Source organism: Eptatretus burgeri, chromosome 10 (assembly GCF_056783735.1).
Source record: "Eptatretus burgeri isolate ZD-2024b chromosome 10, Ebu_testis_v1, whole genome shotgun sequence".
NCBI classification, from domain to species: domain Eukaryota; kingdom Metazoa; phylum Chordata; class Myxini; order Myxiniformes; family Myxinidae; genus Eptatretus; species Eptatretus burgeri.
In genome coordinates, this window is record NC_140970.1 from 89430769 (window position 1) to 89443991 (window position 13223).

The 13223-nt window shown below is 45.3% G+C and overlaps 1 protein-coding gene across 3 annotated transcripts in view; it reads right to left on the reverse strand.

The window, feature by feature from the left end:
* Nucleotides 1-8121: 8121 nt before the first annotated feature.
* The window catches only part of LOC147019070 (uncharacterized), a 6327-nt gene continuing 1225 nt past the window's right edge, over nt 8122-13223 (reverse strand). For all 3 annotated transcript variants that reach the window (XM_085899294.1, XM_085899296.1, XM_085899295.1), the window contains exon 2: nt 8122-13223. This exon is cut by the window's right edge and continues 547 nt beyond it. In XM_085899294.1, coding sequence (XP_085755420.1) covers nt 10794-13223 — 2430 coding nt within the window. In that variant the 3' untranslated portion in view covers nt 8122-10793.

Below are 13223 nucleotides of genomic sequence, written 5' to 3' on the forward strand. Positions count from 1 at the left end.
AATTAGATGCCTCAATATCAAGTCAGTTGAAGTTTTTGATTTTTCAACTTTATGTACAAATTTAGATATAGTACTAGTGAGGAATTCACTCTTCAAAGTAATTGACAAGGTTTTTAACTCTTTAAATAAGTTTGCATGTGTCAGGTTTGAGAGAGCATTCTTTTCTAAAAAATTACCCCCGGTTGGGGGTGACGGTCATCTCTGGAGCTCTGGAGATGGGGATCTCTGATCAGCTTAGAATGGCGACTAAACCGTCTCCCCCACCAGGTTTTCTGGTGAGGAGGGTGTTTGGATATGGACACCCAGCAGGATTAAAAACAAAACCTGTCAAAGGGCGGAGGAGCTCCTTGTGAGCCAACGGCCATCCATATCTAGTGCCCAACTGTGTCTGCGGACGTCCTCCTGCAGTTGGGTTACTTCTTATTAGGAGGTTGGTGGCAGGATTTGCACTCCAGCCACCGTAAAACGCTTCATTCCGCAAAACGCAAAAACGCAAAAAAATCTGAAAACCCACTCCGTGGGAGTACCTCCTGTGCAGCTTCCCTTCGCAGGGCAGCTCACCGGATGATGGGATTGGGGCAAAGCCTTCGGGACCCCCAATCTTTGATAGGAGGGAAACCACGGGGTAACATCCCTGGGTCAGATTGCGGGAGAGTGTGTCGGAGTGGTGCTGAGGTGTCGTCCACCAGACGGCGGTCTCCTTGGGTTAACCTGAGGCGGTCCCTTCGGGTGGGTGCCTGGAATGTCCTATCCCTAAGAGAGGATGATCACCTGTCTCTGTTATCATCTGAGCTCAAGCGTTTGGACATCGGGATTGCAGCTCTCTCTGAGGTTCGGAGACCGGATTGCGGCGAGATAATGGTGGGTGGTTACACCTACTATTGGTCTGGTCGCTCTGATGGTTACCATACCCAAGGAGTTGCTGTAGCTGTGTCCAATAAGCTGACCCCAATGATAATTGAGGTAACACCGGTCAACGAGCGTATTATGAGATTAAGGATTCGTCACTCCTTAGGTGTCATTTCCCTGGTCTCTACTTATGCTCCGACTGAGGTGAGTGATCTTACCGTGAAGGACACATTCTACGCCACACTCGAGTCTGTGGTTGATCAGTGCCCCAGACGAGATACACTTCTAGTCTTGGGGGATTTCAATGCATCGACTGGAACTGATAGGGATGGTTATGAGGTGTGTGTTGGTCCCCATGGGTCAGGAACTATGAACCAGAATAGCACTAAGTTCCTTGACTTTGCAAGAAGTCATGGACTTAGGGTGGCTGGTTCATGGTTTCAGCGCCCGCAAGCTCATCGCTGGACTTGGTATTCCAACGCTGGCGGTGTGGCAAAGGAGATTGACCATGTCCTCATTGACGGTCGTTGGAGGATGATCCAGAACTGCAGGGTCTACCGGAGTGCTCAGTTCCTCAATACTGACCACAGGCTTGTTGTAGCAACTCTAAAGCTGCACCTTAAATCCTGGAGAATGGTACCATCCCAGCCTAGGCTGGATGTTGCCAAGCTCAGGGATGAGAGAGTAGCTGAGGAGTTTGCGAACAGGCTGAGTGGACACTTGGGGGGTCTGGGTGCTTTGGGGGGACCTGAAGAGTTGTGGAGCACCTTCAAGACCACCGTCCTTGATGTTGCCGGTGGATGCCTTGGAGTTCACCGCAGGGCAAAGAAGAATTTTGTCTCTCAAGGGACACTGGATACCATTGACCAGAGTCGCAGGGCCAGGCTGAATGGCAGAGCTGAGCTGTTCAGGGAGCTGAGGCGTAAAACTGTACGTGCACTGAGGGTGGACAAGGAGGCCTATGTGCGAGGAATCTGTGAGGGGGTAGAGCATCACCTGTGGACAGGTGATTCTCGTCCCGCTTACATGGGAATTCGCGCATTACGTTCATCCAAGCCCATCCCTCGGAGCACTGCAGTTCGAGCAGAGAATGGTAGGCTCTTGACAGAGGAGTCTGAAGTGAAGGCCCGCTGGGCCGGTTACTTTGAGCGGTTGTACCAGGCTGATCCCCCAGCTGTCGAGTTGGACGTCAAGGGTGTTACAATCCCTGTTGCTGACCCTCGAATCAACTGTGGTCCACCATCGCTTGTGGAAACACGGGCTGCGGTGAACCAGTTGAAACGGGGCAAAGCTCCAGGGATCTGTGGCATCCATGCCGAACTTCTCAAGGCTGGTGGAAATGCTGCACTCGCGTCGTTGCATGCAGTTTTGTGCTCTGCCTGGAACACAGGCATCATCCCAACTGACTGGAAGAGGGGCCTTGTTGTCCCTCTCTGGAAAGGGAAGGGTGATCGCCAAGACTGCAACAACTACCGAGGGGTGACGCTGCTCTCAGTGCCGGGCAAGGTCTTTGCTCGGATAATTCTTGATAGGGTTCGCCACCATCTGCTTGAGCACCAGCGTCCAGAGCAGTCAGGCTTTACACCAAAGAGGTCAACGATTGACCGTATCCTTGCACTTCGTGTCCTCACCGAACGCAGACGAGAGTTTCGGCAGGGGCTGCTTGCAGCCTATGTTGATCTCTGTAAAGCGTTCGATTCAGTGAATCGGGATGTCCTCTGGAGGATTCTTGGTCTTCGTGGGGTGCCACCAAAACTGATCGATCTGATGTCTGAACTCTACTCTGGTACTGAGAGTGCTGTGAAGTGTGGTGGTACCATCTCTGACTTATTTCCAGTTGTTACTGGAGTTCGTCAGGGGTGTGTACTTGCCCCCACACTTTTCAGCACTTGTATGGACTGGATTTTTGGGAGGATGTCGGAGAGATCAAGTTGCGGTGCATCGTTTGGCAATGTCAAGATCTCGGACCTTGATTTTGCAGATGATGCAGTCATCTTTGCGGAGACTTTAGACATCCTCTTGGGGGCCCTCGAGGTGCTGAATGAGGAGTCGGAGCCGTTGGGATTACGGATTTCTTGGGTCAAAACAAAGATCCAGGCTTTCGGTGACATCTTGGATGCTGCTGTCCTGTCTGTGTCTGTTTGTGGTGAGGATGTTGAGGTCGTGGATAGATTCACTTACCTTGGCAGTGATATTCATGTCTCCGCAGGTTGTGAGCCGGAGGTCAATAGACGTCTGGGTCGGGCCTGGGGAGTCATGGATTCACTGGATCATGGGGTGTGGCGCTGCCGGTACCTGTGCGGGAGGACGAAAGTCCGAGTCTTCAGGTCCTTGGTACTTCCAGTCTTGCTCTATGGGTGCGAGACTTGGACTTTGACCAAGGATCTGAGACGGAGACTTAATTCCTTTGGTACCAGGTGTCTTCGGAGAATCCTTGGCTATCGCTGGTCGGATTTTGTGTCCAACGAGCGGTTGCTGAGAGAGACTCGGATGAGATTTGTTACCTGCATAGTCCGTGAGCGTCAGCTGCGGCTGTATGGACATGTGGCTCGTTTTCCTGACGCTGATCCTGCTCACCAGATTCTCTCAGCGAGGGAGTCTCATGAGTGGAGGAGGCCAGTGGGCCGACCACGTGCCTCATGGTTGCAGCAGGTTGACCATCATCTCAAGGAGATGGGGATGGGCCTGGCATCTGCCTGGGGGATGGCCAGACGGAGGCCCCTGGAGTACCGGCGGAAAGTGGACGCAGCGACGCGCTGTTCTGGCACATGCTCCCATACCTGACCTGACCTTAGAATGGCTTCGATGTCGTCTTGTCTTTTAGGTTCAACGTACAGACGAAAGCTCGGGAGTAAAAAGGATAGAAAACCTCAGAAATCAAACTACATTTCCGAGTTAGCCGGAGATAGATTTTGAAAATGGTTGATTTGGAACATTTATGATCAATGTGTCTTCAAAAGGATAGAAACCGGACCTCAGAAATCAAACCGCATTTCTGAGTCAATGGCGGATGATATTTTGGCAATGGATGATTTCACAAGTTTACAGCATCGGTGACCTTGACATTGACCTTCAATCAGGTCTAATGTCATACCATCGTGCATCACTAATCGACCCCTACCTACATACCAAGTTTCATCAAGATCGGACGAATTTTTTTTTGACCGAATCACATCGATGATTTTTCCAACTTTGAAGACACGTGACTCGATAACCAGGCCGAATTTCAAAAAAAAAAAATCGGCCTGACCAAATTTAGATATTGTTTCATATTATCAGAATCCGAAGGAATTTCGAAGATCGGATCATAAACGGCGGAGGAGATAGATTTTGAAAATGGACGATTTTGCAACTTTGGAGTGACCTTGACGTTGACCTTCAATCGGGTCAAAGGTCATACCGTCGCGCATCCCTCTTCGACATCTACCCACATACCAAATATCAAGAAAATCGGAAGAAAAAAATGGGGACGTACGCACATCGAGACTGGTTTAACGAGATGACCGAAAAATAAATACTCAAGTTTTCATTGTTTTAATAAGCAGAAGTTGAAGGATGCTGTTAATTTTATTTAATATTTGTCTTTTTATGGGTTAATGTTTCAACAGGTTAAGAGTATTCCCATGGGTGGGAAATGCAGCCCCCTACTCACGGACATTTTTTTTATTTTCTGTGAATTTTCATTCATGCAGAAACTGATGAAGGAGAAAAAAAAATGAAGGATTAGTTAAAACAAGCCGGTAGGCGACATGGCTGCTCGCTCTCGATGGAAAGCTGGCCGACGCGACTAGCCGATATTCATGTGCATGCTATAAATCAATTTAGCACAATAAATATGATTATCACAGCCCTCTTAGTTTGCGCCCAGAAACCCACCTTGTGAAATTTCAGGCATGTTTCCAAAGAGACTCTAACAAATGGCAGCCCTGGTAATTCCATTTATCTATTCGCTAAAGATTTAATTTTTTTATATGATGCTGTAAGACATTCTCCTTGGGCACAAAAAAGCAGGTCCCTCGGAGGTATCGATTTTTTTTGTACAGTCCACAATAAGTGTACGAGGTACGATAAAGTATTTTAGCTGTTTCTAAGCAACGGAGGTGTGCAAAGCAACCATTCATTTTTGTGTACATGCTGGCCACATTGTACACATTTCACCCAAGTTTCATCAAAATCAGACTCTTTTTCTTAGAGATATTCACAATTAACCGTTTCTGAAATGTTCGACATGTACTCACCCAAAACCTATCTCCTCCGACAAATATTTTTTGTTAGGGCTGCAAATTGGCATGAAGGGAGCGAGATAGATTGCGCACAGAACTCTAAGCTTCGATTTTTTCACCACTTTAAAGGGCCGTTGCTAGGGGCCAGGGTCCCATATTTGAAAGCACACGATTCCCAGAAATATTGGTCCTACCTACCAAATTTCATTGGAATCGGTTGAGTGGTTTAGCCCCTAGGCTTGACCAAAGTTTCACGGACAGACAGACAGATGGAAATGTCCAGAATAAGGGTGCTCCAAGAGCAGCCAATATCTCATACATGTCGTTATATAGATGATATTCGTGTGGTTAACTATAATTTTTTTTGATAGGCAGCATCACAAGGTTTATCCAGATAGCCTGATTGCAAACATGAGTGGTAATGATTGTACAGTTGCTGCACATCCGTTTGTGTTGGTTAGAGTTGGACAGAATTGCTTTAGTACAAATGTCTATCATAAAGTTGATGATTTCAGTTTCCTGACATTCTTGTGCACCTTTCCGTGTGGCAACGTACCAATTAAAATGAGTTACAATGTCTTTTCATCTCAGCCACTTATATTTGCAAGAATCTGTTCAGTAAAAGATGATTTTGTGGAATGTGCTGATAAATTTTTTCCATCATATTAAACAAAGGATATTTGGCTGATTGTTTGATCAGGTCTTGTGAGAATGTCTTTGGACTCCATCGTCACCTGTTAATTTAAGTTTGGTTGGTTTTCATGCAAATAAGTTCCTATTGCATCTGATATAATAACAATAAATTCATTATTTTAATGAGGTAAATTCTTTAATCAATATTGTTGATTAAACATGATATCTATAAATGGTATTAAATAATGGAGGTATTTAGATAAAAATACACTATAAATAAGCATTAAAATTAATTTGTTGGTGGTTGCTCAGATATGCAGTGCAGCATGTTAAAATCGGTTATTAATGACAGTTTGAGTCTATGGTGAGATGGAGGTGCTGTATAATGGACATGTCTGCAAAGTAAAGTGTTTATCGCTTAATATATTATCATATAAAGTGGTGCATGATTAAAGTTATTCATATGTAGTTATACTTTAAATAAAAGTAATAATTAAATAATTTTGAATCAGGATATTGCATTGCTGTGACGACTGACTGTCTAGACACAACATTGGGTTGTGGGTCCATTGATGTTGAGCAATCTACTGATCTGGACCGGTGACCGGGGTTGTGGATCCACGTTTGGAGAGGTTCTGGGATGAATGAATCGAAACCTCGATGGAAAACGGTGCTGGAAAACGGTGCCCAGCTGATGATCTGGGTAGTTGGGAAATCAGTAAATTGCTTATAAGTTGAGGTCATGACTTCAAATAAAATAGCTTTTGTAAGTACTTACCAGTCCATAATATATCCATGTTTGTGTGTTTATATGTACATGTATGTATGTGTGCATGTGTGTGGATATGTGGGGGGGGGGGGGGTGTTATGTCTGGGTTCCTTCTTGGAACTGCAGTGCAGTAATTGATCTTTATTTTGAATCCCTTTGCTCTTCTTATTGCACCTCCTCTGCCCTCCCTGCCCTCCTCCCCCACCCCTTCAATTTACACCGATAATATATTGATGTCAATATCCTCCAGACAAAGCCAAATTATGATTTATGTTCATCAAGAAATGCATTCTACGCTGCAACATTCCCAATTCCCTGGAATGAATTTGTATCCTGCATGTTCTCTTATTCCATCTCCCCTGCTATAAAACCTAAGGTAGGTCATCTTACCATAAAGATCAGACTTCAGAGATAGTCTGGCCCCAATATAAATGTTTTTTTGTTTTTTAACTAGCATTTGTACATCATTGTATACCAGTAACCTGGCCAAATTTGTACCTCCTGTTTATGTAGTCAAAGACTTGCTGTATCTGCTCTCAATGATGGCAAAGACAAAATACAATGGGCTGCAGACAATACCAACCACCAAATTATGAATATCACAATGGAAAACATTGTTTCTATGCTTTCCCAGACCCAACCCAACCCCCCCCCCCCCTCAGAGGAACATTGAAATTTTTTTTATTAAAAGCAATTACTTTTCAAAAAGGGTAGACAGTGATGTGGCAGTTAATGAGAGAATTCTAATGTTCTTCTCTAAAACTGTGTGAAGCACTGCTTCAGTGGCATAGCCAAAGTAGATCTTACAATGCCGCTAGAAAAGCAAATTACAAATCGACTCCAATGAAATAATGTTTTTTTTACAGCTGAATAAGCAGCATAGAAGTAATTAATTGCTTTCTTACAAACATCCCTAAACAAGTATGTGTATATCCAAGAGTAATATCTCAAATAGCCTCTTTTTTAATGACTGGTGCTCATTGTGGTTCAATATAGCTCAACCGATACAGGTAAACTCCAATCGAGTTGCATTTTCCATGTGCAATTGCTCAAAGGCCCTTGTGAGTTAATATATAATGTGTTGATTCAAATTTGCCAGACCAGAAGCCCACCACCTCTCGTTGACCTTTTGTTATTAGCTACCATTTAGAAAGCAAAAGAACTAGAAAGTCCTGGCTTGTACAGGACATTTTGACTTTCGCAGAACCTGGTCCTCACAAGTGCTTTGGGCAAGGAATGGCCCCATACTGCTGGGAGGAAATAAAACAAGCATGATTTACTCTGGTTCTAAATTAAGGTTTTGAAATTGTTGTGCTTTTTACAATACATTCAAAAATAAATAAATACAAATAACTAGAACGGCAATTGGTAGAGCGCATACCTCCGCCAGGCTGCACAATTCACGTTTCGTATTCTACCGATAGGCCGGATCTGGATTCGTATCTTCACCAAAATCTAATCAATTCATCCTTGTCACACACCCAACCTGTCCAGAGTTTCATCCGAATCAATCCACAACTTTTTGAGATATCCTGCTCACAGACAGACAAACAGAAGTGAAAAACATAACCTCCGTACACCATAGGTGGCGAAGATAAAAATCGATAACAGAGGCTTTTCGTTCGTTTTTAAAAGACCCACACATCATTCCGATGATGCATATGCATTTATTATGCATTTTAAGCACATTTTACAAAAAAAAAATAGTAATTCTAATAAAAGGAAAACATTAACAGGTGCAGAAAAGCTGTTAAGCATGACATAAATAGATTTGCAGAAGAAGATTGTTAGCCCACAAAACATTGCCTCAGAAACAATGCATGTTCTTATTAGAAATCCTGTAAAGGTAATCCATCGGAGACGATGAGCCAGTGACCGAAGAAGGTTGCCAGTCATTTCTTATGGAATATCAATACGACTGTGGATAGCATTCACGTGAATCCATTTTTTTTTTTTTTAATTTTTACCCAGTGTAACATTGCATTTTCGAGCACGTTGAAAAACCCATTAAACGAACATATGACTGACTGTGACAAAGAAAGAGCAGAATTAGAAGGCTAATGTCGGTGTGTATTGGTAGACAAGATAAACTATGGAATTTATCAATAGAAGGCTTAATAAGAGTACGTTTTGTGCCGTGAGAAATGAGGTGTGCCTGACATTGAGCAAGATTATCCCTCCTCCCTCCCCTCCCCACCTTGACGAAGAACTAATGTTTGAAATGGCAACTGCATCTCGTTACTCATCGCTGTAAAAACACTCATCAACTTTTAGTTGGAAAAAAAAAAAAACAACAACAATTCCACAGCATAATTACAAAGCCAATGGAACGAGTCAAATGCAAACACAACCAGAATGGAAATATGACGAATGATGTGGATACAAAAGGACAAAACATAAATGTTCAATTTTTATGCATACATGACAAAATACAAACTTGGCTAGGATTTCGATAAAAATAAAAAATAAAAAATAAAAAAATTCGGTGAAGTGCTCGGTAGTGGATGTAAGCAAATGTTTTTTTTTTTCGAGATTTTAATAATTGGAGTTTTCCATTAAATCATTGATTTGATGCTCCGAGGTGTCGACTATCATGATTTACAACAAGGCAAGTCGAATAAATTTTTGTTATAAATTTTTGTTAGGGGTTGGGAGTGGGGAAGTTGGGAAGTTGGGGGAAATCATGGGGAAACAAAAAATGTTTTGCAAATGGATTGAATTGATTTGTCGCTTCTTTAGATACAGGAAAATACGACAATCACTTCTGCGCACAATGAAGCTCATTTGTACGGCATTAGGCATAATACAAACAAGCCAAAAAAAAATTATTTTATTTGAATCACAACACGTTGCTTTTGCTCACTCATCTTCCACAACTAACATGCGTCGGTAAAGCCTGCGTTGGCCACAACCTGTATGAGACCCGATGGCACGGAACCTAATGCATATGCACTCTTCGCTAACGTAGTGGAAAACCTCAGGTTGTGAATGATTCTTTCCCTACTCGGGCTGGTGCTCAGCATCAAATTATTCTCATGAGCCACAACCAGAATATAACTCCTTCAGGACATATACATTATACTGTATACATGCCACAAACCCTGAAATGTTAACAAATCACTCAAACGTATTATATTCTAAATATAACTGTACAAAGATTATAGAGGATCCGGCCTTAGCAAATATGACATATGAAACATTGGCCTATGCCCTCAGAGCAGGATATATTTGAATGACCATCCTAAATTATTCAAAAAAAAAAATTATTATTAATAAAACTAATGATGAAACAAATCAAGCAAAGCAACGGTCTATCGTTTTGCACAACCCTATGAAAATTTTTTTTCTTCTGGGTCCTAGGGAAAAGCTTTGTTAAATGATTGACGATTTGCAAATGAAATTTTTCTTTTCCATAAGAACATTATAAAGCAGACCGATGCACATATCTACTAAAACCTGATACGAACCTCCAAAGTAAAGGATCAACTTGAAGGAGAATAAAAATAAGAAAACATGGTGTAAATGTCAAGTTTTCCCTCCACATTTACAACTTTCTTATCCAAAATGCCAAAAGGAGGATTTCTAAAGGAAAATGGCTCTCTAATCCTTTTTGGCTTTATGATGGTCACCAGCACATGATTTTTGGCTCTCTAAATCTTTTTGGCATACCCATGATGATCACCGGTCATCATGGGTATGCTAGAATCGAACACAACGCAAAGCTCCAAATAAGTACTCAAATGCATGTCAGCTGAATGAAGAAACTAGAAATAGCAAACAAAATCCACAAACCTGTCTTAAAGCAGAAACAGGTGCAATGTTGAAAGAAACCTCTCATCCCACGTTGAAGCCATTTCTGCATCCACAGCCAGGACGACTTTGAAAGCAGAGCTTTTCCTTTGCTATTAAAATTTGATAATCATTCTGAGTTGTACATAATTATTGATGTAATCGACTAAATAGGAAGCATTGGCTATCCTGGAATTATTACAAGGCCCAACCTGGTGATAACAACTCTCAAGGGTCAAAAAATAATTGCATTAGGTGCGATGATTTAATTCTGCACCGACACGAATGATGATACAACACACCAATGTGTATACCAACAAGAAACCATCACACTTGGAATGGAAAGAAAAGAAAATAATAAAAATAAAAAATAAAAAACAATGCCCACAAGAACAAAGAACTCCTTCTGTGCCCCTCGCTTTTCTCTCCTCCCTCCTCTGCACTCATTCGTGCTAGGCAAAAGTCATAATATGCAAGAGTAGAATCAAACACTCGGTTGATACATAATATAGAAGAAAACTCAAGTTTTGTCATTCAGGATTCTGCATAACACGGTCGAGCACCACAACTGGTTTGAATGACAACTGCTCCTTGCTACAGTTGGGTTGTTGCTTTCCCAAAGTAGGTTGCAGATTTGATGAACAGCTCTCTGTCGCACCTTCGATGGTCATCGCCTCGTCGTCCTGCAGGACCGCGGACGTTTTCAATTTCTTTGGCGGACGCCCAACGCGCTTGCGAGCCACAGGCAGGGTTTTTTCCTGAATACCTTGGTGCTGACGGATCCCAGTGGGGCTGAAACAGGAACGCCGTGACCTCTGAAGGTACTTCACGAAAGACTCCATAAAACGATGTGATAGCACCTGCTGAGAAACTTCAGGATCATCACTCATTTCCAACAGTCTTTGGTTGGTGGATTCTGAAGACATGGCGATCTGTTCATCTTTACGAGACAAGCCAAGCACAGCAGGGCAGATGCTAGTTGGTTCAACTGAACCGTCTGGTGACTCGGGTGATATTGGAGCAGCATCTACGCTGATAGCCGAGCAGTCAGGATCCGAGACAACTTGGTTTCTTTCTTCACCAGATGGGATCATCATGGCAGAGTTCTCTTGAGACTGAGCAAGGTCATGACCAATAACAAGGCAAGAGTAGTTGACATCAATTTGCTCCATCGTCATCTTATGCACAAGGTGGTAATGCCGGTATATATTCTGAGGACTGTAAAGCACACTGGAACAACCACTGATCATACAGGCATATTGCTCACCGATGTGGCTACATTTGCACAATGCTAAAGCTTCTGCGTCAGATTTAAGTAAAAATCCACAAATACCTTCTGGCACAGTTGGCAGATCATCAGAAGTTGAAGAATGGCTCCATTTGACATTATCATCAGATTGACTTGAAGATGCCATCTGCATGTAAACTGCTGCTCCGTTGGTTGTGCTCGCAATGGGCAAGCCATGCATGCGCTGAATGTGGCGCTGCAAGCCATCCTGTGTCTTACAAACACCACTGCAACCATCAACATTACAACGATATCGACGTAATGACAGGCTCAATTGTTCAGCTGTTGAGTCAGGGGAAACAGTTGTATCTACATCCAAGGCTCTAGTCTTGTCCAGGCCAGAATCCACAGCCTCGTTTGTACTGGACGCTGCAATATGAAATGTACCTGAGGGAGTAGCCTCGGACACACTGGAGGGAGTCGCCTCAGACACACCGGAGGGAGCCGCCTCAGACACACCGGAGGGAGCCGCCTCAGACACACCGGAGGGAGCCGCCTCAGACACACCGGAGGGAGCCGCCTCAGACACACCGGAGGGAGCCGCCTCAAATGCACCGGAGGAAGCAGCCTCAGACGCACCGGAGGGAGCAGCCTCAGACGCACTGGAGGGAGCAGCCTCGGACGCACCGGAAGGAGCCGCCTCGGACACACCGGAAGGAGCAGCCTCGGACACATTGGACGCAGAGGCCTCAGATGCAACGGAGGAAGCTGCCTCTGACGTACCGGACGCAGCAGCATCGGACGCAGCAGCCTCGGATGTATCAGACGCAGCTGCCTCGGACGTTCTGGACGCAGCTGCCTCGGACGTTCTGGACGCAGCTGCCTCGGACGTTCTGGACGCAGCTGCCTCGGACATTCTGGACGCAGCTGCCTCGGACGTTCTGGACGCAGCTGCCTCGGATTTTCTGGACGCAGCTGCCTCGGACGTTCTGGACGCATCTGCCTCGGACGTTCTGGACGCAGCTGCCTCGGACGTTCCGGACGCAGCTGCCTCGGACGTTCCGGACGCAGCTGCCTCGGACGTACCGGACGCAGCAGCCTCGGACGTACCGGACGCAGCAGCCTCGGACGTACCGGACGCAGCTTCCTCGGACGTACCGGACGCAGCTGCCTCGGACGTACCGGACGCAGCTGCCTCGGACGTACCGGACGCAGCTGCCTCGGACGTACCGGACGCAGCTGCCTCGGACGTACCGGACGCAGCTGCCTCGGACGTACCGGACGCAGCTGCCTCGGACGTACCGGACGCAGCTGCCTCGGACGTACCGGACGCAGCTGCCTCGGACGTACCGGACGCAGCTGCCTCGGACGTACCGGACGCAGCTGCCTCGGACGTACCGGACGCAGCTGCCTCGGACGTACCGGACGCAGCTGCCTCGGACGTACCGGACGCAGCTGCCTCGGACGTTCCAGACGCAGCTTCCTCGGACGTTCCAGACGCAGCTTCCTCGGACGTTCCGGACGCAGCTTCCTCGGACGTTCCGGACGCAGCTTCCTCGGACGCTCCGGACGCAGCTTCCTCGGACGCTCCAGACGCAGCTGCCTCGGTATTTGCATCAACACGCGCTGGCAAATTATTTGCTTCAGCCTTTGGTAGCAAGCTTAATTCAGTTGTCAGGGGCATTTCCACATCACACGTCGGGGGCATGTCTGCATCAGTAGCTGCGGACAT